The sequence below is a fragment of the Ceratotherium simum genome, chromosome 6, assembly GCF_057802395.1.
Source record: "Ceratotherium simum simum isolate JZ-2026a chromosome 6, ASM5780239v1, whole genome shotgun sequence".
NCBI classification, from domain to species: domain Eukaryota; kingdom Metazoa; phylum Chordata; class Mammalia; order Perissodactyla; family Rhinocerotidae; genus Ceratotherium; species Ceratotherium simum.
In genome coordinates this window covers 8445659-8471987 of record NC_141905.1, presented here as the reverse complement: position 1 = coordinate 8471987, position 26329 = coordinate 8445659, and the positions used below count along the sequence as shown (strand labels likewise).

Below are 26329 nucleotides of genomic sequence, written 5' to 3'. Positions count from 1 at the left end.
GGTCACATAGAATCCGGATGTCTGAACTGCCTCTGGGGTACCAGACAGGTCACAATTTCTTACTCCTTTCATGATTTCTTGATTGCTTGTCTCCAGAGTCTTCCCACTTTAAGTTGGTTGGCCCCAAACAAAAAGAGGCACTGGACCTCTGCTGGGTGGAGGCAGTGTGGCAGTGAAACACTGGAGTGATCCTGGGAGATTTGGGTCCCTGCTCTGCCCAAAGGAGCTGGTCCCATAGTTGTTCTCTACCTCAGTTAAAGGAGGTTGATTCTGGATTGACTAGAATTTAATGATTCTGGAAACTGATTGTACATTGGTGTTTTGGAGATTTTTTTGAATACGTCTTTTTCCAAGGCTGAGATTAGTCTAGTGTAGCCAGTTCACAACCAGCTTTTATTCTAGATATGGGTTTCTCATCTTCAGCACAACTAACATTTTGGACCAAGTAATTCTTTGTTGTAGGGACTATCCTGTGCATTGTAGGATGTTAAACACTATCTTTGGCCTCTGCCCACTAGATGACAATTGGATTTTCCTAGTTCTAATGAGCAAAAATGTCTCTAGGTATTGCCAAATGTCTGCTAGGGAACAAAATAACCCCTCTTCGAGAACCACTGGTCAAGATTCTCTCAAGTGGAATCACTTTGGAATCAGAGGTCCTGGATTTCACTTCTGGCTTGCTAAATTTTTTCTAGCAGTGTGACCTTTTGCAAGTTACTTAACCTCTCTGTGCCTGTGTTTCCTAACTATAAAATGGGCTGATCATCTCCATGCAGGGTGATTTTGAGGCTATATCCAAACCGCCAGGCCTGGAGCCTCCCCAACAGTAGGCTCCTTAAGTGGTAACCATTTTTCTCTGATTACATACCACATGTTAATAGAACTTCTTCTTCCCCAAATACATGATCTTTTATCCATACTAGACTTTATTGTGCTTTGATTTTTAATCTTCTTTTCCAGGGTACATATTCAGTGTGTAAATTATAATTTAACAAACTTAATAAGCAGCAAAATTCTCATTCGGAGTTTTCCTTATATGGTGATAATGGCAGCAGCTGGAGTCACACTTTTGGAATTGATTTGCAGAATACTGGGGGCAGGTTAATTATGAAATGTTTACTGAGAGGAGGAGGTTAAATAAAGCTGGTTTAACAAGGACTGAAGTCCATAGTGAGACTTTAGGTAGACATACCATGTACCCAATAGTAAATGTGTGGGCAGTAAAACGACAGCTAAACCACCTTCTTCTCGGGTAGGAAGCTCATTAGCCTTGGTATTTTCTTTGAAAAAAAATCCTTTAGATTTCATTGTCTTTTAACTTAAGTGTTTTTTGCCTTAGGTTTTTTTTTTACTTGGCATATAATCTTCATACCATTCCACAATGTAATCTTTCCTTCACTCTCAGAAATGCTTTTTGCATTATTCCTTTTTTTTTTTTGTGAGAAAGATCGGCTCTGAGCTAACATCCATGCCCATCTTCCTCCACTTTATATGGGACGCCGCCACAGCATGGCTTGCGAAGCAGTGCGTTGGTGCACGCCAGGGATCTGAACCGCGAACCCCGGGCCGCCGCCTCGGAGCGCATGCACTTAACCACTTGCGCCACCCAGCCGGCCCTGCATTATTCCTTTTTTTTAACTTGATATTTAGATTATAGATTAAACATGCCATTGATGGAGAAAGGAAAATACGAACTCCTTTTGTTTTAGAGGGGAGTATGTTATTTCTCTTTGACCTGTACTTCTTATTTTAACAGCTCTGACCTTTTTGTATCTATGATAAAGTCCCTGAATCATGTTCTGCTTTAAGATATTAAAAAGACCTTTTTTGTTGTTGACTGTTTAAACTGTTCTTTTTTTGCATCTGCTAGTAATATGACAGAATCATCTCTTATGTAGTAATTTTATGAACAGTCCTATTGTTCAGACTTGTTTATTGCTTTAAAATTTCATTTAATTTTTTCTATTAAAAGATAATATGATTACCAAGTGACTTTTCAACAGTATATGTTGTAAGTTGTGGTATTCTCGGCCCTGTTTTTTGATGCTGTTCAGATTGAACAAGTAAATATTAATGCCTCTTTTTCATAGAAAAATTATTGGAATTCTGTATAACTAAAAATATTTGAGATTTTTTTCCAGAAGGATATTGAATAAAAGATAATAAATTTATGCTCGTTTACCAAGCTATTTCTAATGTTGAAAAAGAAATGAAATAGTCCCTAATTACCCTATCTATCAGTTTAATTAGAAATGTGTTAACATTCTATAAAGAAAAATTTGTGATTTTATGCCTAGGTAATCAAAAATGTATGACCTTATAAATACAATACTCATGTAAAACACACATCCGGCATGCTTCTCTGACTGGTACTAGAACCTAGCCAAATGACTAATTCATGAGTACTTTCTGTTATGATGTGTATTACCCACCATTTGCCATTTTCTTTTTCTTGTTGGTGTTTGTTGTTTTAGGTACCAGCAGACAGGTGTTAGGTGGCTGTGGGAATTGCACTGCCAGCAGGCAGGAGGAATTCTGGGAGACGAAATGGGATTGGGCAAGACCATCCAGATAATTGCCTTCTTGGCAGGTCTGAGCTACAGCAAGATCAGGACTCGTGGTTCAAATTACAGGCAAGTGCTCCTCTGCAGACTGTCAGTCTGTGGAGCTCAATTAATATTTCATCAGATGTATTGCTGTGGAGGAGGGTCTTGTGAATTATTGATGACATTTCAATTACAATATTCCTTTAATTCTTTTAGTGGGGGACATCAAAGGAAAATTTTTACGAGACAATGGAGCTGTAGGGCAGGAGAAATTAAACATGTAACACTTTTAATGAATTCCAGGCATTGATGCTTCATTTTGCAGATGAGCCCCACTAGATATTTTGGGTCAATACTGTGTCTAAGGTTAGCTTCTACAAATGGATTGTTTACAAACTCAATTATGTTAATATCAATAGTTTACACAATATGGAATTTTAAATCAGACATAATACTTTTAGTTCCATTTATTAAATTTTACATTAAAATATTTGTTCTGGCAGGAGACCAGGTGAGCATTACAGGAAGTACAGAGTCTGTTCGTGGGGAAAGTTAGAGCTTTGGAGAAGCCATTCTCCCGAATTTCTTTTATAATCAGTGAGCATGACAGTGTTTATAGACGGCGCTTTTTCTTTAATGAAGTTACTTGTCTGCTCACTATGGTTTCTACCCCCCTCCCATCTTTAACAATTTTATATAAATTGTAAAGCCTAGGTACTGTCTACAATTATAGAAAATTATATTTAGATTATAATCTTTATTTTCTTTAGGAACTTAAACTATTAAAGCTTTCGAATTCTGAAAGAATAAGCATTTAAACTGTGCTAGTTCCGTGTGGTAGGACTGAAATACTTTATCTTGAAATACAGTGAGCATTTCCATATTTAAGCTGTAAATTGGCTTTATGTAAGTCAGTATTAGTAAAAATAATGTAGGTAAATTATTTGGGATATTTAATCTTAAACCTGATAATCCAAGAACTCCTTGGATTCCAATAGGCTTATCTAATGAGGAATAGCAAGATAATTGCCAGGTTGTTATGTGGTAGAAACGTCAGGCATCACTAGATATGATTCTGAGACTCCTTTAAAATAGTGTCGGTGAGCTTGCAGTCAGTCAGCAACTGCAGAAAGGTACCATCTTACACTTGGGTGCATCGGCAGAGAAATGTTTAGTAGAGAGCCAGATACAAACCATGAGCTATTGAGGAGAGAACTTTTTTTTTTTTTTTTTTTGTGTGGAAGATCAGCCCTGAGCTAACATCCATGCTAATCCTCCTCTTTTTTTGCTGAGGAAGACCGGCTCTGGGCTAACATCTATTGCCAATCCTCCTCCTTTTTTTTTTTTTTCCCTCCCCCAAAGCCCCAGTAGATAGTTGTATGTGATAGTTGCACATCCTTCTAGTTACTGTATGTGGGATGCGGCCTCAGCATGGCCGGAGAAGCGGTGCATCGGTGTGTGCCCGGGATCCGAACCCGGGCCGCCAGTAGTGGAGCGCGTGCACTTAACTGCTAAGCCACAGAGCCGGCCCAAGAACTTTTTTTTTAATATTCGGAGTTTAGTGCTTTGTTTTTATTCCTTACTCTTTCATTAATTTAGCAGATAAACACTTCTCATGAAGAGTATTTGAAGTTTTAGAATATTTTAGAAATATTTATATAGATGTAGGAAGGGGAGAAAACATTTGGAGATTTTTTTTTGGTAATGAAGATTAGCCCTGAACTAACATCTGTTGCCAGTCCTCCTCTTTTTGCTGAGGAAGGTTGGCCCTGGGCTAAGATCTGTGCCCATCTTCCTCTACTTTATATGTGGGATGCCTGCCACAGCATGGGCTTGATAAGCGGTGTGTAGGTTCATGCCTGGGATCCGAGCCCATGAACCCTGGGCTGCCAAAGTGGAGCGTGCGAACTTAAGCACTACGCCACCGGGCGGGCCCCACATTTGGAGATTTTTAAATACTGAATGTTTTGTTGTTTTTATTACAAGGAAGTTGTATTGATGCTGAAGTTTTTCTTCAAATATTAGAATTCTATTAACATTTTACCTGGAAACACATGAAAATATTCCAGCCCAAGGGAAAAGTCAAAGTTGAAGTTGGGCATTTAGTGTTTTATTATCTATGTTAGCTTAGCATTTTTTAAAATGCTCTTTTCTAAATAGCCCTTCAGTTGACTTGGCTCCGTAACTCTGCTTGGGTTTTTTTGATAACTAGAATGCCCCACGCTGCCCCAGATGGTTTCTAGGACTGTCTTTCTTTGCTTAAATGATTTCTGGGATTTTCTTATTTCCCATCTCTTTTCTTCTCTTCTCTCCCTATTATCATGAAACTTGAGTGGAGTCTAATACCCTGGGCCTAGGAAACCTAAAGTCATCCCTGCAGTGTAGTTTTGATCTAAAAATTAAAACATGCTCTCTCGAGTGGTGACAATCCTACTAGGAGTGAAGTCAGAGCTAATAATGAGCAGCAGCTGTAATCAATTAACTATCAATGCTCATATCCGCTTTTCCTTAATGAAATAGTGTGGCACGTTGGACTATAGCCCAGATCGTCTTTATTAGAATAGTATTGGTACAAGTGGCTTCCTAGAATGCAGTTATATATCAGCCCAACAACTGGGCTCTTTATGAATAGAGGTGTACTGAAGATCTTGGTTCCCTCCACTTCCATGTGCCAGAGCCAATTTTTTAACATTTTTCTAACTTTTATAACATGTCCTTCCCTGAAAGTAAATGAATTTGGAGTTCTCCTCTATGTTTATGTCCTAAAGAAAAATAGTTAGATGAAGAGTCAAGTGAAATTCTGCATGAGCTGGCGTTGCTTCATTGGCTATGTACATTTTCTCTGAACTCTTGCAAGCTGTAGATTTTTGGGCCTAATTTGAGATGGTGTTAGTGTTGCAATTTTAAGGTCCATGATCACTGAAACAGTGTCAAGTCTCTAGGATACCAAAAAGAAACTTCATGGTTAAAGCAATTGTTTTTGTTTTTTTACTGTTTTTGTATGTGTATTTGTTTTTAAAAGAAGGAGAAGCATATTACATGTGGTTAATAAAAATCTATATTGGTTGTTGTGTTCCCAGTTCATAATGTACATACTACCTTCTTTTCACTTTGCCATTCTTGTTGTAATAATAGGCCCCCTGAATTTTATGATGGAGAGGAAATAAATTATTTACCTTTCAAACTTCAGTTAATACTCTAAAGCCTTGGATATCATTTAGTAAATTCCTAATTACAAATAAATGGCCTGGAAAATCAAAGGTAATTATTTTACTTTGTGATTCCTGGTAGATTCTAGGCTATGAATAGCAGATTTCCATCCTGCAGGTTGAAATATTTGACCTTGGAGCTATTGGCTTGTCCTAAATTCATTAGATAATCGATGATAATCAAAGATGAAAGGAATTCTAGCCAGTTTGGTAATTGATGCTAATCACTCTACTACATTTAGCTGTTTCTTATGCTTATCTCACCGGTATTGAGGGTTGGAAAAGGGTGGTTCAGTTGATGTGACTGTTAATGGATCTGATTGCCCCTTCTGTGGTTCAGGAACAATCTAGGTCTGCTCCTAGATTTCCACTCAGCATGAAACCCTCTGTAGTCTCCTAATAGAGAGAGAATGGTAGAAATTAAAGGCGCAGTAATGCCGGATAGATGTTCAGCCAGAATAAAATATTGGCCTTAAATGACAAAGTGTGAGTCATCAATGTAGCAGTTTATAGAAAGCATGTTCTAAAAAGAGAAAAAATGCTGTATAACCTAAATAAGCATATGTATATATTTATGCTTATTTGAAAGTGAGTTTGTTTTTAAATATTTTAGACAGGTTTTGATTGGTTGTTGCCTGATCTCTGCTAAGTACATACTGATGATACCTCTCTTTTGTTCTCCTTGGAGGATATAAAGAAGCTGGTGCATTAATCCTTTAGAAAGGAATATTGTCATGGAAGGGGCCAGGGCAGAGTCACGCTCTCCCCAGGGAGCTTGAGGGGGTGCCTGCATGACACCTGCCTTGGTGAGCAGCAGAGCACGGCTTAGGAATTCTGCGGGAAGTGTCAGAGTCTGTTGCAGCCTCTGGCTTCTGTCGTCTGAGCCCTTTCTGCAGAGCAGAAGGGCAGCGACAGTGACTGTAGCTGGGAGTTGAGAGGGTTTAGAAGTGAGTGGAGGCATTTTGTCGCATTGGAGTATAGGGGTAAGCCTCATTTATCACCTGCTTTTCTGTTAGAACTATAAGATATTTTTCAGTTCTGCAGAAGATTATTTTTAATATTTTGAACACTGTGATTTACTCTGAGTAATTTACAAAAAAAAATTTTTAAGTTCAGGAATCATTTATTGAGCTATAGCAAGAAAATAAAAATCACTCATGGTCCCCCAACTCAGAAATAATCTCTTTCAACATTTCAGTACATTTTCTTCCAACCTTTAAAAAAACGTGTTCATTTAATAAAGCCAATATTCATTAATTACCTCCTGTGGTCTGGGCGTTGAGATCGTTTAAAGAAGAGGCTGTCTCAATATCCTCAAGGAGCTTAGGGAGAGTCTAACACACAGTTACAATAAGGGTGATACATGTTATGATAGGATTGGTATGGGGTCCTAACTAGTGTGGATGCACTGAGGAAGGGTCCTTAAGCCAATTGGAGAGAAAGGGACAAGGGAAGAATCTATAGAAGAAGCTGACGGCTGAAGGACAATAGATGGTAGCTAGGATAAGAAGGTAAGAAGGGACAGGGCAGGGGTTGAGAGGTCAGAGGAGTATGCACTTGGTAGGAACTGAAGACAGTGCTGGCAGATGGAGTGCTGAACCATGGGGCAGGTGTGGGATGGGGACAGGGAGAGAGGTGAGGCTAAAGAGGTGAGCAGAGGTCAGTCCTCGTGGTCTCACAGGCGAGGTTAAGGTGTTTAGACTGTCCCAAAAGCAGTCGACAAACATTAAAAGGCTTTTAGGATTTTTAAGCAAAGGGATGAGGCATTCAGATTTTGCTTTTTTGAAATGATGATGCTAGAAAGTACAGGTCCCCAGGTAAGAGATGATAGTGGCCAGAACTGGAGTATCGACAGTCTAGACCGAGAGCCAGGGTGACTTTGGGAGGGATTTAGGAGGTAGACTATGAACTCAGTGTAGGTTGGGATATGGTGGAGAACAAGGGCAGACCAAGGAAGGATGAGGCCTGGATTTCCAATTTGGGCACCTGTAGAATGGATGACAGTTCTTTCCATTGGATTAGGAAACATGGGTGGAGGGCAAGGTGGGAGGAGGATGACGGGTGGTACCGTGGGGACATCTAAGTGGAGATGGCAACTGGCAATTAGACATCCAAGCGTATGGTACTTCGGAGTTCAAGAAAGAGATCTGGGCTAGAGACCTAGATTTGGCACCATCAGTATAGAGGGAGTGATTGAAACTGTGGGAATTAATGAGGTAGCATGGGGAAAGTGTGTGCAGCGTGCATCTAGCTTTAGATAGTCAACAACCTTGTTGGGCAGAAAAAGATAGGGGCGGGGGAGAATGATAGTTTAAAAAGTGCTGGTGACTCTGCTCCAGAGTGAGTGAGAGGTAGGCCATGTGGTTTTCCAGTGTCCTCAGGCGGTCTTGGCTCCCAGTGGCCTCCTGTAGCATGAGCTGAGTTTAGTGTTGAAGAGATTCCCATAGTTAGTTTGACTGTTACTTAATTTTCATCTTTTGCACTGACTAGCACCCAACTTCTGGCAAGACTGCAGATGAGGCAGCTCCAGCAATGGGAGTGTTGATGAGGCGGGGTATGGGGTCACAAGCACAGGTGAAGTACTGTTCTCAGACAAGAAGAGGGACGCCTGTTCCCTTGTGACAAGAGGGAAAGAGGGCACGATGGTGCAGGTTCAGTCAGGTTCCTGTGGTGTACAGTGTATCAGGATATTTGACTACAAGTGAATAAAACCTGGCCTCAGATTGGGTGAAACGTTCACAATATGTGTGATACACCTAAAAACCGACAGAGGGAGGTGAGCTGTAGACTTAGCATGATCAGCAGCTCCACGATGTCGTCAGGGACCCAGGACTTTAATGTTCTCCTAAGGCCAGTTCTCCGTGTGGTCGTAAGATCTCCTTGCACTGTAGTCCAACTGCACGGTGGCCACTAGGCTATGTTTCCTTGTTCATGTGTGGCGGGAGAGACCAAGAGAGAAAACTTGCCCCCAGCCTCTAGTGTAAGTCCTAGCATACACTGAGTGAGCCGGTCTTACAGGTTCCTTAGTGGACTGGTGAGCATCGCCAAGAATGCTGTGTGCTGGCAGACTGTAGAGGGACCAGGATTCCCACTTCTGCCCTCTTTGCCACGGCCACACAGTGGTCAGAGTCCTGTCAAGTACATGTCTGGGAAGAAAGGGGATACCGTCACGAAAGTGTGGTTCTGTTAGGAAGGAGAGAGAGGAGAAATGGATGTTGAGATAGTGGCCATGACCAGTCTGCTGGCTACCTATGTGTAAGTGAATTGAGTGATTCCATAAGTAATTTTGTTTTTTGAAAGACTTATGAGCATTTTTCCAGTTTTTCTTAAAAATGATTTTGATGATTATATAATATTCCATCTTATTTAACAAACCCTTATAGTATTTACTGTGTGGCACTGTTCTAAGCACTTTACAGATGTTAACTGATTTAATCTTCATATAACCCTGTATGATCAGTACTATTATTATGTCCATTTAAGATCAGAAACTGAGGTTCAGAGAGGTTAAGTAATGTGCCCAGGATCACAGTTAGTGTGTGCAGAGCTGGGTTTCAGACCCAGGCAGTGCTCCTAACCACTAGCTTGTGCTGTAGTAAAGAAATGGGATGGGTTATTCAACCCTTCTCTCATTGACGGACGTTTAGGTAGTGCCTGCTTTTGCCAGTGTACATAATGCTGCAGTGTGTATCCTGGTACACAAATGGTCTTTGGGATTGCTGGGTCAGTGCATGCCTATTGTTAAGGATCTCACTTATGTGGTGCTCAGCTGCTTTCTAGAGGAACGTGCAGCTTGCACTCTATTGGTGTGGGCTTGCGGGTAGAAACAGTCACTGTGTTGCCCCTCCGCTGGTTTTTTCATCCCGTGGAGAAGCAAGCAGCATGATGTAGTGAAGGAGCAGGCTGCAGCCATCAGAAGACTGACTTCTAGGCTCTCTCCGTCTCCTGGAAACCACATCGCCTTGGGCATGCCAACCTTCAGAGCCCCCGGACACTAGAGGGTGTCTGTCCTGCTTACTTCTCAGGGCTGTGAGGTTGATTGAAATTTTGTGGGTGAAAACTCTTGGTAGACTATGGGGCTTCAAATGAATTTAAGATACTCTTACATTCACTTAGGTTAAGATATACTGTATAATACCGTCACTAATCTGAAATAGAAGAGGAAAGGAAAGCATTTGTTAAATAATTTTTGTTTGATTTTCTTTTACTGTACTGTAGATGCTATCTTTTAATGTATTAGCTGGTGTTTTCTCTTAATACTTACATCCAATATTGATAAATAGGATTGTACAGATTTCACTTACTGGGTTTTAACCCCACTAGCTTTTTATTTAAAGAAAATATCAATAAATTTCCATAGCTAGGATTTTCTTTTTTGAACTGTTAAATTTTTGTTTGTTTCTTTTTTTGTTTTTTGGCAGTTGATCATCCATATGCTGTCATTCATGGTTGTGTTTTCTTCTTGAACGTTTTGGGTGCAGGTTTGAGGGGTTGGGTCCGACTATAATTGTCTGTCCAACAACAGTGATGCATCAGTGGGTGAAGGAATTTCACACGTGGTGGCCTCCCTTCAGAGTGGCAGTTCTGCATGAAACTGGCTCCTGTACCCACAGAAAGGTAACATTACGATACTCACTGTCTTTTTGTTTGTTTTGTTTTAAAGCCCTCCATTTTACAGAATTGTTTTTTCTTTGGTCCATGTAGTTCTGAAATGTATTTTCCTGTGTTTCTTTCCTGCATTTAACTTATTGTTGCTGTTTTATTTAGAGCTCTGTATTTTCAAAACAATTACGAATGTAGGTTTATCGTTCTAACACTCTCTAGTGGTGTCCAGACGTGGACACTCTCTAGTGATTGTCCAGTGAAACACAACTGGGTGTAGGCAGGACGCCACAGCCTGAGAGGGTGAATGGGGCTATAAATCAGGGGCTTACATAACAGGTCATTGACTGGATTTGAGGCATTAGTGGCTTTAAACAATTTTAGGAAAGTGGGTACAAAATGTAATATGATAACTATTAATTGGTAAACTCATTTGTTAATATGCTTTTAAAATATATTTTTAATGAACAAAAGAACAACCTGCCATTTTGAGAGTTTTACAATTTGTATTGTTGCTTTTTAGTTAAGTTTCTTTTTGTTGTCTGAAACCTTGATCATCATATAACTATAATCACTGTATTTTTAAAGTTGTATTTCCTCGCTTATTCGTAGTTTTAGCCACGTTATCAGAAAGGAGGTTTGTCTGTGCTCCTGTGGGTAGCACAGATAGGCTGTCTCACCATCTAGACTGTAAGCTCTGTAGAGTAGGGACTGTGTGTCTTACCACTTTTTCTATCACAAGTATGCCATAAGCATTTGCTGAATAAATAGTAATTACACATTGTCACTATGAGTTTGCAGGCTACTTTATTGAAAGAAGGGGCAGTTTGTTATGAGTTCTGTCTTTCCTGGTCTTTGGATCTCTTGAGTGAGCTCTTGTGCACCCCCATGGAAGCAGTGTGGCTCAAAGAGCTGCTGGATGTTGGCGTCCCTGAGCTAGACACATGAGAGCCACTAGACCCCAGTGGCTCTGTAATTTTGCTAATACCCCTTTTCCTCCAAATTCCCATTGTGTTTGTGGTCCTGAGTAAGCAGAACTTTGCTCGAAGTGAATCGGGTATCTGTAATTTGGTAGCTCAAGTTTGGTGAGATGGAGTCCTGCTTCTATTAGCTGTTGTTGAATTAGCTGACTTTGTCCTGAATTTTAAATGGTAAGTGGAAAACTGAGTTAAAATAATTAATGAAGTATGATAAACGCTATGATCAAAAAAAAAGTGATTTTTAGCAGTATGAAAATAATAGTTTAGATTATTTTTCTAGTCGAACGAAATTGTTGTAACTATCCTGTCATCATCCTGGTAAAACATTTTTGATTCATTTTTTTTAGCTTCCGTTGTCTGTTGACATCTCTTAGTGTTTTGTATTGCAAAATCCTATACTGGAGTTCACTAGTTGATATTTGTCTTTAGAAGGCAAATTTTTCATATGTTCTTCTGGGCTTGTGAAGCTATTTCACACCTTCACCTGTATCATGGCTTACCTGCATTCCCTCTGTTATTATAACCTGAAGAACTAGCTTCTTGTAAATAGAATACATTGACTCATTAATGGAAATAGAATTGACATTGGTCAGTGTCTCTATTGGTGAGACTTGCTTTCTTATTTAGGGGGCAAAACCTTAAAAAATAGGTATTTCACTTTTGTTTACAATGATTCCGCCTTCTGAGGTGGTTTTGCACACACAGACACATGCATTCCTATGATTGTTCATAAATTTTTTAGTGCTTTACAGTTTTCCAAGGACTTCAACTTGAAGTTTCTTACTTAACTTTTGAGGAAAAGCAGTAGACTTCTGTTTTTACTCTGACCCTTAACTCTCCTGTTCCTTTCCCATTGTCAAGTATCTCGACGTCTAAAGAGGTAAGCTGTTATGCAGAAGATCAAAAAGATGTTCTTATGGAGAATCTGAATAGACCAATAACAAGTAAAGAGATTGAAATAGTAATCAAAAACCTCCCAAAAAATAAAAGTCCAGGACCAGATGGCTTCTCCAGTGAATTTTACCAAACATTCAAAGAAGATTTAATACCCATCCTCCTCAAACTATTCCAAAAAATAGAGGAAGATGGAACACTTCCTGAATCATTCTATGAGGCCAACATCACCCTGATACCAAAACCAGACAAAGACAATACCAAGAAAGAAAATTACAGGCCAATATCGCTGATGAACATTGATGCAAAAATCCTCAACAAAATATTGGCAAACCGAATACAACAATATATTAAAAAGATCATACACCATGATCAAGTGGGATTTATACCAGAGACGCAGGGATGGTTCAACATCCGCAAATCAATCAACGTGATACATCACATCAACAAAACAAAGAATAAAAACCACATGATCATCTCAATAGACCTTGAGAGAAGGCATTTGACAAGATACAACATCGATTTATGATAAAAACTCTCAATAAAATGGGAATAGAAGGAAAGTACCTCAACATAATAAAGACCATATATGACAAACCCACAGCTAACATCATACTCAACGGGGAAAGACTGAAAGCCATTCCTCTGAGAACAGGAACGAGGCAGGGCTGCCCACTCTCACCACTCCTGTTCAACATAGTACTGGAGGTTTTGGCCAGACCAATTAGGCAAGAAAAAGGAATAAAAGGAATCCAAATAGGTAACGAAGAAGTGAAACTCTCACTATTTGCAGATGACATGATTGTATATATAGAAAACCGTAAGAATCTGTTGGAAAACTATTAGAAACAATCAACAACTACAGCAAAGTTGCAGGGTACAAAATCAATCTACAAAAATCAGTTGCATTTCTATATGCTAATAATCAACTAACAGAAAGAGAGCTCAAAAAAGATAATACCATTTACAATTGCATCAAAAAGAATAAAATACCTAGGAATAAATCTTACCAAGGAGGTGAAGGACCTATACAATGAGAACTACAAGACATTATTGAGGGAAATCCATGATGACATAAAGAAATGGAAAGATATCCCATGCACGTGGATTGGAAGAATAAACATAGTTAAAATGTCTATATTACCTAAAGCAATCTACAGATTCAATGCAATCCCAATCAGAATCCCAATGACATTCTTCACAGAAATAGAAAAAAGAATACTAAAATTTATATGGGGCAACAAAAGACCCCGAATAGCTAAAGAAATCCTAAAGAAAAAGAACAAAGCAGGAGGCATCACAATTCCTGACTTCAAAACATACTACAAAGCAATAGTAATCAAAACAGCATGGTACTGGTACAAAAACAGACACACAGATCAATGGAACAGAATTGAAAGCCCAGAAATAAAACCACACATCTCCGGACAGCTAATTTTCGACAAAGGTGCTAAGAACATGCAATGGAGAAAGGAAAGTCTCTTCAATAAATGGTGTTGGGAAAACTGGACAGCCACGTGCAAAAGAATGAAAGTGGACCATGTGCTATCGCCATTCACAAAAATTAACTCAAAATGGATCAAAGACCTGAAGGTGAGACCTGAAACTATAAAACTCATAGAAGAAAATATAGGCAACACACTATTTGACATTGGTTTTAAAGGAATCTTTTCGGATGACATGCCTACCCAGACTAGGGAAACTAAAGAAAAAATAAACAAGTGGGACTTTATCAGACTAAAGAGCTTTTATAAGACAGATGAAACCAGAATCAAGATGAACAACCAACCAACCAGCTGGGAGAGAATATTTGCAAAACATACATCTGACAAGGGGTTGATCTCCATAATATATAAAGAACTCACACAACTGAACAACAAAAAAACAAACAACCCGATCAAAAAATGGGCAGAGGAAATGAACAGACACTTCTCCAAGGAAGATATACAGATGGCCAATAGGCACATGAAAAGATGCTCAACATCACTAATCATCAGGGAAATGCAAATCAAAACAACACTAAGATACCACCTCACGCCTGTTAGAATGGCTATAATCACCAAGACAAAAAACAACAAATGTTGGAGAGGATGTGGAGAAACAGGAACCCTCATACACAGCTGGTGGGAATGCAAATTGGTGCAGCCTCTATGGAAAACGGTATGGAGATTCCTCAAAGAATTAAAAATAGAGATGCCCTATGATCCAGCCATCCCACTACTGGGAATCTATCCAACGAACCTGAAATCAACAATCCAAAGAGGCTTATGCACCCCTATGTTCATTGCAGCATTATTCACCATAGCCAAGAAGTCGAAGCAACCTAAGTGTCCCTCGACTGACGATTGGATTAGGAAAATGTGGTATATATATACAATGGAATACTACTCAGCCATAAAAAAAGACAAAATCGTCCCATTTGCAACAACATGGATGGGCCTGGAGCATATTATGTTAAGTGAAATAAGCCAGAAAGAGAAAGACAAACACTGTATGATCTCACTCATATGTGGAATATAAACCAACACATGGACAGAGAAAACTGGACTGTGGTTACCAGGGCAGTGGGGGTGGGGGTGGGGGGTGGGCACAAGGGGTGAAGGGAGTCATATATGTGGTGATGGACAAACAAAAATGTACAACCCAAAATTTCACAATGTTAGAAACCATTAAAATATCAATAAAAAAAAAATGTTCTTTTGCATCTTTAAAACCATACTCTCGACTTACAAACACAGTTTATTATTTATGTTAATACCAGTTTATTATTTGTGATGATGACACATGGAGAATGTGTTAATTCCTTTGCACAGGCCTTGTTAGTAACACTTCCAAGATCAGAACTCTGGCTTCGGGATTCAAACACGAAAGGGACATTTGATTTTTCTGCTCCTTCCTTTTGTATTTGTGTGTACAGATCTTTGTCAACACCCCACACATACCTGTTGGCTTGCAAATGTGTGTTAGATTGCAATAGAGTTTATGTTTCTTATTCATATTTCAAATATTCTCTGGTACTGGTCTGACATCTAACCCAGCATCTAATGTCTGACTTCTTTCCATCCTTACCAGCTGAGATTCCTTTCTGCCGTGGGAGAGTGTTCTGTGCTCACGGCTCTCCTGCCTAAATGTAATGGTGGTGCTCTGGCATAGGGACATTCAGTGCTGGAGAAAATAGGAAAGAGAAGAGAATTTTTCTTTAGAAAACCTAAAAGAGTAATAATGCCAGAATTATTTTATTTATTGTTCAAGTAGATTATCTTTCTTTTCCTAATGATTTGTTGTAGCTAATATGACATAAAATTTTGAAAATTTTTCATTTAGAGAACAGACATCAAATGATCAGACAATTTCTGATGGAGCGCATCTGTTGTTTTTCCTTAAATTGCCTTTTAGCTTCCCACCTCTCTCACCATGTGATCCTATGTTATCTTTGGTAATATTCTCTTTAATAGACAGCATAATTTAGAATTATCAGATGTACACCCAGCAACCATGCAAAAAATATGTGGCTAATATTTTCAACCAAATGATCAAATCAGATAAAGACATCTTCAGGCTTCTGATTCTCCTTTAATGGTCAATCGAAATCTCATTTAATAGGAATCTAGGATTTTCTTTTTCTGATTATGTTTTATGATCCCCTTTTTCTAACATAGAGAAACTTGTATGTGAGTCGATTAATATTTATTTGTTGAATAACTGTAAGCACGATATTCCAGGTATTTGATGCTGTTAGGGCTCCAAAAAATGGATATGATGATTTTAAGTGACATTGAAAAGCAAACCATTTTCTTGGGGAAAGAAAATATGTGAAAAGATAATAAAAGGAGGCAGTTTTGTGATACTTACCCCATAATTTACAGTGGGTGGTGTTATCTTTAGCACTGCATTGTAACGTTTATTTAATTATTAAGGATCCTTTTTTTCAATTTGTTGGAAGATGTGTAAGGAGAAATTTCTTGCTTATATTCTGAAATAGTTGTCACTTTATCTCTCTCCCACCTTTTTCTGCTATGTAGGCTATAGTAATTCTGTGGAATATTTTAGATAATTCAAAGCGTTTTATCTCATTTTGATTAATTCATGGCATTTAGAGGCATAAGAGTAGGAAATACAACATTGGCATAAGGATTTAAAAGCATAGATTTTGTAACTACCAGATCAGAGTTTGAGTCTTGGATCTGCCATTTTATAGCTTTGTGACCTTGGGCAAGTCACTTAGCTTCTCTGAGCCTACTTTGATCTCCTGTAAAATGGGTATTTTTTGGTAATTTTGTGAGGATTTGTTGGGTTAATATGTGTGCACGAAAAGCTTAGTGTGGTCCTCAGCATATGACATCTAGTGAGGCAGTTCTTACTGTTAGAAACAAAGAATGTTGTAGACCTCTTCATCTGAGTGGTTGAGAAAAGAAAAGATACTCTGACATTTCTGACTGATTTAATATAAGTATGTCCTAGATGGAAGGTTCACGCCTGTTTTATCAAAAATGTTCATAGTCAGTCATGTCTAGACCTTTTCCTCATGTCCAAATACATTTGGCCCCAAATGAAAATAGTGAAAGAGAATGTTAAAATTCTTTTTGGGAAATGCAAGGTGTGGTTAAAGAACAGACCACACAAAAACTTGGCCATCTGATGAAACTACCATCACGTGTTCTTTAAAAGGCCCGTTTTCTGAAACGTTAGAGTAAAAAGATTTGGCTTTTTAAAATGCTGGAAGGGAGTTGAGTAAAAACAACAAAAGTAGAAAAGGGCCACATGGTCCCTCAAGCATCCTCAATATTTCAGACCCATTCCAAGTACACAGATTATAACGCAAAGTGATGTGATTCCTATTAACTTCAGAGACAGTGTGTACACCCGATACAAGAAATGATAGATGCTGTGCTCGTTCTTTGAGGTATATTGTAAAATTATGTTGCTGGAGCCCTTTTTTCCTTCATTGTCAGCACAAATCCTTGTTTATTAAAGATTTAGCTTGAAGGAAATTTTAATTAATTACAGGTGCAGTAAATCCTGCCTGGGAAGTGCCGTGCTGTGTTTCCCGTGAATGGCCTTCATGTGCCTGTGCTCCTCTCCACGCTCCTGCTCCCTGACAGTGTGATTTATGGCTGTTGTTTTCCACCAGTCCACTGTTTGCCCTCTAGGAGGGATTGGTCTCCTGAGCCTCCATAATAACAGCAGCACTTTCACAGACATCTTTTAATGACAACAGCACTGCATTCAGTAAGTCAGGCTAATTGCAGATGTACCCTATTAATTGCAAAAACTAGGAGAGGTTACATATTTTACAAGCTTTTAATTTGAAACCGCCCGAGATGATTTGTCTTAAGTGTTTGGATAGAGATGTCCATAATATTCAACAATTCACCATTATTGAAACTCCAGTCTAGGCAGTTGTAGAATTCTGAGATTAAATCAGGTGAAAACAAATAGGCTTAGATGTGTTTTTACCCAGTGGCTGTTAAGTGGAGATTATATTTGCAATGAGGACATTTTAAAAAATTTCTTATTCTTTTTATAAAAGTGTCTTCTTAGTTCTTATTCAGCATCATACTCTTTCTGAATATATTAGAGATTCTGTATTTCTATAGCTAACATTACAGAATTTTCCAAATAAACTTCAGTCCTTAAGCATGCAAAGGAACTAAACATGCTTCCAGTGGTATGTATTCGAGAGGCTTGGCATCTCGTTTGTTTAAACTGTGGTAAAGTGATGTCCAGAATCCTGTTTGACAAGGTGTTCCACAGCGGTTAATGGAATAACCATGGGGAATCCTTTCATCCAGCAGTTAGGAGTTCCAGGCTCCATGAGCAAGTGGACCCACGTTGCAGGGTTTGGCTATGATCCAGTGGACATTTTATAAATGTGAGTGGTAATTTAACTTCTGCTGTATGTCAAGCCCCAGACAGTTAGAGTTGTTTTCATGTCCCTTTTCTCTGCATACACATGGCTCTGCCTGGAGTGGAATGGGCATGGAGTATTCCCGTATTTCACTTTGCCATCATCTCATGCCCTACCTGCTCCATGACCTGTAGCAGCCACTGCTCTCCTGCAGGGGATAGTGGGGATAGAGTTGGGATAGCTGCCTGCACAGAATCTCGGTGGAATATCTAGATTTGGAGGAACTATTGAAATCAACTCAGGCTGTTAAAAGTCGTGGGACTGGTGGGGGTGAAGTGCTGGAGGTGGAGCAGAGAGTGCATCTTTGGGCAGCCTGCTTTTCTTCCCTGGGCACTAGCAGCCATGGCGGGGCCGGTGGTGATGGAGTAGCAGTGTAGTCGTGGAGGAGTGGATGGAGGCCAGTGCTGAGAGGACCTGTACGTGTGTTTGTAAGGCTGTGAGCCCTGACATATTACTGCTGCATTCATCATGAGATAAAAAGTCAGGAAAGGGTTAAATCAGGTATGGCCTTCAATGTAGCATTGTGCAGGCATTGAAAATTGTGAAATACTTCCTAGATGGCAAACTACTAGTCATAGTAATAATACAGCTCTCACCTGTCAAACCTTTAATAGGTACTAGGTATTGTTGTTATTCTAGTTATTGTAGTTATACTAGTTATTCTCTAAAACAATTTTATTAACTCTGAAGTTTTGAGTATATTATGCATATGAGAAAACGGTTTCCTCCTTTTTATTTTTCTCTTGCAAAATTTTCTTGGCCCTTTTTGTACTCTTTTATACTCTATTGAATTAAAAATATTCTAATCCTAGTTTATTAAGATAATATCATTTTTGAAGATGTTGAATTTTATAAAATTTGTAAGATTGTGATTACATGAGTTATTGTATTAGGGTTCCTAATGTTTAGCTATTCTTATATTCCTGTGATAAGCATTATTAGTTTAATATATTGTTAGATTTTATTTATAAAGTAATGGATCTCTAGTGTGTTGTGTCTATCAGTTTTGAAAACAGGATTTTGGTAGCCTTATAATAATAATTTGGAATGCATTCTATCTTTTTCTGTATTTTGGGAGTTTAAATAACAGGATCGATTCCTGCTTCACTCAGGAAATTCTTTGGGTATGGTAAGTTTTTGGTGGGAAGAGCAGAACATCTTTTTCAAATTCTTCAATATTAGTCTAATCAGTTTGTCTCATTTTTCTTGGATCCATTTTGTTAATTTATTTTTTTAACAATCCTCCTCTGTCACGACACTTAGATTTTTTGGTATTAGATTGCATGCAGTGTTGGTTAACATCTTTGTGTTCTCTACACCTGTGGTCGCACTTCTGGACATTTCTCATGCTGACATCCGAGTCTGTTGTTTGGGCTGACTTTTCAGAGGTTTTGTCTGTTTTGTTTGGTGTTTTCAAAGAGTTATTTAGTTCTTTGCTTTATCAGTTCTGCCAGGTGTTTTCTTTAAGATGTACTAATGTTTGTATCTTATAAGGTCTTTCATTTTCCTTTCAGCAGATTGCGTTGACTGTTCAGTTTGGGTTCAGCCTTTCTGAATACAGGGTAAAGAATGAGGACTCTGTGTCTGCAGCTCTGCTGATGGCTATTAAAAGGAGCTCACAGACGTGACATTCAGATTGTTTGTATCCTAATTTTTAAACTTTTTGTTTTCCGTAATCTTGCTTTCTCTCTTCTGACCTGTCAAACTGAGAGGCTGTGGTCCGGTCCCCGGCAGGCTGTGGATGGGCCACTTTGTCACTGCGGCTCTGAGGGCTTTGCTTTCCTGTGTTGTGGCAGTGCTTCTTGGTGGGTAAAGGTTCATGGCTCTTCTTTCTTAGTATGTTGTCCCCTTTAAAATGCAAAATTCCCGCATGTTTCTATTCAGTTCCTCATGTCTGATATTTGTATTTCTGATTCTGCCCTGTTTTTGTTTGCATTTCCATTATCTTTGGTAATTCTCATATTTTCAACTTTGAGTGCCAGTCCAGTTTGGGTCTTTCTTAAACACGGGGCTGGGTTTTTGCCACGCTTACCCAGTGGGACGTCTCGCTGCTAATACCTCACTGTCATATGGAGACCCTGGATGTGTTTAGTCTGAAACCAGCTATCTTATTTCCTGTTTATTGTATTTTCTGTTTTCTTTTAACTTTTTCCCCTATAGTGGTTGTGATAGTTCTACAGTCTGTTTCTTTTCTACTATTTATGCTGAAGTAGCAACTATTCTTCAGTAAATGGGCGTAAATTTTTTACAAATGTATTTCAATCTGTTTTTCTCTCGTGGTTAAGAATTAAAGAGTATCTATCACCTATGCCCCATTCTACTCTTGGACAGGGTGGGATTTTTAGTACACTTTTATTTTCTTCTATTCTCACTCTAGGTTTTGTTAAACTAAACTGGAATTATAGTAACACTTAAAAATATATCTCTCTTTATATTTTAGCTCCTTTCTTAACAGTTTCATTAGTATTTAAAACAATGTTTTAATATTTTCTTACTTATTTTAATAATTTATTTTAAGAATTGGTATGTATATTACATGTAATTTTCCCTTAAAAAATTTTTCTTTTATAATAAGGTAAGAGGCAGTGTTGCCTAATAATCTAGTTAACACTAGCTTTGGAGTTGGCTGCCTTTCTACATTCAGATCCTGAGTCCACCACATACCAGCTGTGTGACCTGGTATATTATTTACTATCTCTCAGCCACAGTTTGCTCATCTGTAAAATGGGGGTTGGTAACAGGACCTCTGTCCTCTCTCAGAGTTGCTGTGAGTGCTCCGTCTGTGATGAGCATTGCGGGTTGGGGAGCTCTGCTGTCTGCTATTCTGCAGAGTGCAGCGTCCCAGGTGCGCCGCCGTCTTCCACCTCTGGAAAGGGAGTACGTTCTTATAGTGACTGCTCGCTTGCACTGGCTGAATAGAGCATACTGCACCTAGCCCATCTCTTGCTGCTTTGTTTTCTGTCCTTGCCTGTCTGAAGATGGAATTTATTTCCATTTTTTTGTTCAGCATGACTGCTAGTTTGGATCAGTGCAGAGTTCCAGGGTCACTGCTTTCCCCCTAGAATTACAGAAAGATTTTCCCTTTGCTTTCTGACGTTTTTAGTGTTGCAGAAGAGATGTCCAGTGCAGCTAGAGTCTTTTTCCTCTGGAGGGAATCTTCTTTCTCCCTTTTATTCTGACTAGAAGCTACAGCCTTTTCTCTTATTTTTCTTTATTTTCGTAATTCAGACTTCTGGTAGGTCTATGCCTAAGTATGTCTTTTCTCGGTGTTTCTCCCTGACAGTCCAGGATGTTTTGCTGTATAGACTGAAGTCTCGCCTCACAATTTTTTTCTATCATTTTTTTAAATCATTACTTTCATATCCTTTCTCCTTTGTCCTCCTGGAATTCGTGTTCCACATCGTTAGAGCTCCTGAATTTGTCTTTCTTGTCTTTTCTCTCATTTTCTTTCTTCTGTTGTAAAATAATAAATCACTTTCTATCTACCTTGTTGCTTTAAGTTTAACAAGGATTAACATGAAGGATGTTTTGGAAGAATAAAACCTGGGTAGGTGTTTACATGTTATAACTTTTTCTGGTCTTTTGAGGCCTCCCCCTTTAATAGTAGATATATTAGTCAGTGTTTACTACTTAAAGTTTAATGAAACATAAAGTAAACTTCCAGTGCTGGTAGTGTATAATTACGATTGTGTGTATTATGTTTGAGTACGTATTTATAAATTGCATTAGACCGCATCGTGATTAAAAGGTTGTCATTTTAAGAGTACTACTCATTTAATTTAACTTATTTAAAACTAGCTTTACCATTTTATCATCATTTTAGGAGAAGCTAATTCGAGATATTGCTCATTGTCATGGAATTTTGATCACTTCTTACTCCTACATTCGATTGATGCAAGATGATATTAGCAGGCATGACTGGCACTACGTGATCTTGGATGAAGGACACAAAATTCGAAACCCAAATGCTGCTGTCACCCTTGCTTGCAAACAGGTGTGACCTCTTATAACAATGAGGGTTTCCAGGTGGATAATAGTATTTAATTGAGAATAAACTCTCTGCTTTTAGTAACACACTTACTGAATCTTTCCTTTTGGCTTTGCAAAAGGAATTTGAAATACACATTTTGCCTTAATGAAGAAAATTCTTTATTCTTGCCCTTAGTCATGTTTTTTAAAGTTGTAGTTGTTCACATGACTTAATGTCTCTTGTAGGGATTAGTTGTTGGAATGTAACGAAATCCAACTCTAATCCATAATATTCAGCTTGAACAATAAGAAAAAATTCTTTCCAATCTTTTTTCCTATGTTTAAATTAAAGAATTAAAATTACAGAGCTGGCCCTGTGGCTTAGCGGTTAAGTGCACGTGCTCCGCTACTGACAGCCTGGGTTTGGATCCTGGGCGCGCACTGACGCACCGCTTCTCCAGCCACACTGAGGCCGCGTCCCACGTACAGCAACTAGAAGGATGTGCAACTACGACATACAGCTATCTACTGGGGCTTTGGGGGGAAAAAAAACAAGGAGGAGGATTGGCAATAGATGTTAGCTCAGAGTCGGTCTTCCTCAGCAAAAAGAGGAGGATTAGCACGGATGTTAGCTCAGGGCTGATCTTTCTCACACACACAAAAAAATTAAAATTACATAAAATGTGTTTTAGAGAAGACCAAAATGATATGTAAATATGTTAAATAACAAGATTACGTGGGAGTGTTTGGGGTTAGGGTTGGTGATTGTCTGTTAAAAGGTAAATTTAATTAAAAAGTATTTTCTTTCCCAAAATAGTTCCGCACCCCTCATCGCATCATCTTGTCTGGCTCACCAATGCAAAATAACCTCCGAGAGCTGTGGTCGCTCTTTGATTTCATCTTCCCGGGAAAGTTGGGCACATTGCCCGTGTTTATGGAGCAGTTCTCAGTCCCCATCACCATGGGGGGATACTCAAATGCCTCCCCCGTACAGGTAGTGTATTGGCCAGGTAACATTGCTGGCATTTTAATATTTAAAATGTTCCTACTAAGTACTATACTTTGTAGCCAAGTCATTCAGAGTATAAGGGAAATGGCCAAGCTTGTAAATTGGTATCTGATAAAAATCACAAAAATTATTTTTGCTTGATAGCTCATATTTTTCCAGGTGAGTTTTTAAAAAACCATATCAAATATTCAAGAGCAGTCGGAAACTATGAAACGAGAGTGAATCAGTACTAGTAGCATATAATTTAGTGCAAATGAGGGTAGTGCATCTTATAAAGTGGTGTAAAAGCTTAGAAAAGGGGGACCCAGGAAGGATGGAATTGTTCTGGGAAGACAGTGAGACACGTATCCCTTAAGCTGGTTCTGGGAAAACGGGCCGAGGAGAGCAGGGGCATTCTAGATGAGAGCACCAGTATGAGTGCAGCCACATTATGTGGCCATGGGCAGTAAGGAGACACGCTTGACTGGACGGGATATGCTATGGGGGAGGAGCAGGAAAGGTGTAGATGCGAGAGAGGCAGAGGCACTCGGGCAGGGAAGAGCTGGGCAGGGAAGAGCCGCTGAAGGTGGCTGAGCAGGAGGCTGGAAGAGGGCTGTTCTTGGAGGGGTACTCAGGCTACGGGCGGTTATGGGAGGGAGGCTGGCACTGAGGGACCTGCAGGAATCTCAGGGTGAGGGTGACGAGGACCCGAAGCCAGCCTGGAGCAGTGGTTCTGAGGAAGAAGGTGGAGAGCAAGAGCCCCAAGTGGCATTTTTTAGGCAGAACAAACAAGATGTGGAGGCTGCTAAGATAAAGGAAGTCGGGGAGGGGTGGGGGGAAGCAGTGAGCTTGCTGCAGCTGACCCCTGAGGCTTTAGGTCTGGGTGGCTGGAGGAATGGGGTTGTCCTAGACAGGAACGTTGCGGGGGAAGCCAACCCCAGGGCAGGTTGTGGCGCTGGGGGGCAGGCTCCAGGGAGAGGCAGGGGCTCTGCACAGCCCTCAAGCAAGGCCTGTACCTGCTAGGTCATGACTGAGCCAGAAATAAAGCCTTCCACCAAAAGAGACGGTCACATATTTTGAAATATTTAATTAGAAAAAGAGGTTTACACCTTTAAAATTAGAGGATTGTCAAAAACCATTTTAATACCTTTTACGTTTTGAGGTGGAATGATTTTTAATTAACCTTTGTGAGGTTAACCTTCTTCCTCCATTGAATCCCTGTTGTCCTTCATTTATACTGTTCTTTTTTTTTAACTTTTTATTTTGAAATAATTTCATACTTAACAGAAAGTTGCAAGAATTGTAAAAAGAACTCCTATGTGCTCTTCACGCTGACTCACCAATTATTAGCATTTTGCTAACATTTTGCCACATTTGCTTTATCTTTCCTTCCCTCCCTCTCCCCACCTCTCTCTAATGTGTGCAGATTTATCCTTTTTTTCCCTGAATGACCTGAGAGCAAGTTGCAGACATGATACCCCTTTCCCCAAATCCTTCAGCGTGTATTTCCTAGTAACAAGGACCTTTTCTTATATAACCACCATATAAACATCAAAATCTAGAGGAAATTTAACACTGATATAATTCTGTTATGTAATCTATAGTCACTCACATTTCGCCATTTGTTCCAGTCATTTCCACGTCTCTTTAGTCTCCTTTAATCTGGAACAGTTCCTCTAATTTTTCTTTTGCGTTTTAGGACCTTGCCAGTCTAGAAGACTAGAAGCCAGTTATTCTTTAGAATGTGCTTCACTTTGGGTTTGTCTTCCATTCTTTGTGACTGGACTCAGGTTGTGTGTTTTTGGCAAGAGTATCACAGCAGTGACATGTCTTTCTCAGTGCTTCATATCTGGAGGCGTGTGCTGTCGGCTTATCCCTTCATTAGTGGTAGTAATTGGTGGTGATCTCATTACGTGGTAAGGTGGTATTTGCCAGATTTCTAGACTCTTTGAAGTTACCACTTCTCCTTTGGAATTAATAAACCATTTGTGGGCAGCAGCTTTGAGACCACGTAAATATGACCTGTTTCTTCCTTAAAGTCCTTGTTTCAGAAGTTTGTGCACTTACTCTTTTTTCCCTTTTTAGATTATAAGGTCCTCGGGAGCAGAAATGTTTTTATTTGCTCCTTTTTGTTTAAGTCCATGGTTGCCATGCATTATTGAATCCCAAGAAGATAGTCTGTCAGCAGATATTTATTGTGTCAGGCTGGCGCTAAAAGGATGGGAGGTGGCTGACGACCAGAACCTTCCCGTGGATAGTATTCTCAGTCCAGTGGGGGGTGGGCAGAGGAAGAAGTGATAAATAAACAGATGACCACAGTACAGGTCATCCAACATCAGAGCTTGTGGGAGTCAGAAAGGCTTCCTGGGGACGGGACGACTGTGCCAGGACCTAAAAGGCCAAGGCAGGTGAGGGGGGAGAACATTAACTGCCAGAAATGCAGACTGCTTCCTGGATTTGTATGTTAAGCTTGTGCAAGGGATTTTGAACTGAAAAGAACCTGAGGAGTCATCTAGTTGAACTGCCTCATTTCATGCTCAAGGTTATTGAGACTCAGTGGTTTGGCGACTTGCGTAAGATCACTCAGCTCTGGAAGAGGCAGAAACCGGGGAGTAGTTATCAATCTACCTTGTCAGGAATAGGAAGGAGACATGGGCACGCTTGGCTAGGTATCCATTTTCCGTGGCACTAGGGAGTTGAGAGTGATAGAGAAATATAGTTGAACCCCTACGATGTGTTTTTACTCACAGAGAAACAGACATGAGAGGCAAATGAGAATTAAATATAGAATCACTTTTATTGCCTAAAGCACAGGATTTCCTAGGAAAGTTGGACTGAAGAATGTGGCTCGACATAAAGGCTGAAACAGGATTTCTTAATATTCCTTGCTCTCCATCCCCACCCCCGTCTAGAGCTTAAGATCTTCCTCTGGGGAGAGTTGGATGTGAAAAACAGACCCATCCCCAGCCGCTCTGAGCTCTGACCCTTGTGAGTTCACCACAGTGGGCCAGGAGCTGGGTGGCAGAAGAACCATCCAGAGGGCTGGACAGGCAGGAGAGAGAGGGGGAGCAAGCAGCCAGGCCACTCACCAGCCCAGCCCTGGTTTTGCAGCATCAACCACCTCACACCTTTTGGAGGAGAGAAATGTGGGTAGCAGCGAGGATATGGGGACAGTTTCCTTAACACACTGTATATATTTTTAGGAAGAATTTAAACAGTGTACTTGCTTCTTT

The 26329-nt window shown here is 39.6% G+C and overlaps 1 protein-coding gene across 5 annotated transcripts in view; it reads left to right on the top strand.

Annotated features, from left to right (window-relative positions):
• Nucleotides 1–26329, top strand: part of ERCC6 (ERCC excision repair 6, chromatin remodeling factor) — an 83959-nt gene that overhangs the window by 31996 nt on the left and 25634 nt on the right. For all 5 annotated transcript variants that reach the window (XM_087431834.1, XM_087431832.1, XM_014789002.2 and 2 more), the window contains 4 exons: nucleotides 2475–2633; nucleotides 10237–10372; nucleotides 21963–22133; nucleotides 22926–23102. In XM_087431834.1, the coding sequence (XP_087287960.1) occupies nucleotides 2475–2633; nucleotides 10237–10372; nucleotides 21963–22133; nucleotides 22926–23102 (643 nt within the window). The remainder of the gene's footprint in view (nucleotides 1–2474; nucleotides 2634–10236; nucleotides 10373–21962; nucleotides 22134–22925; nucleotides 23103–26329) is intronic.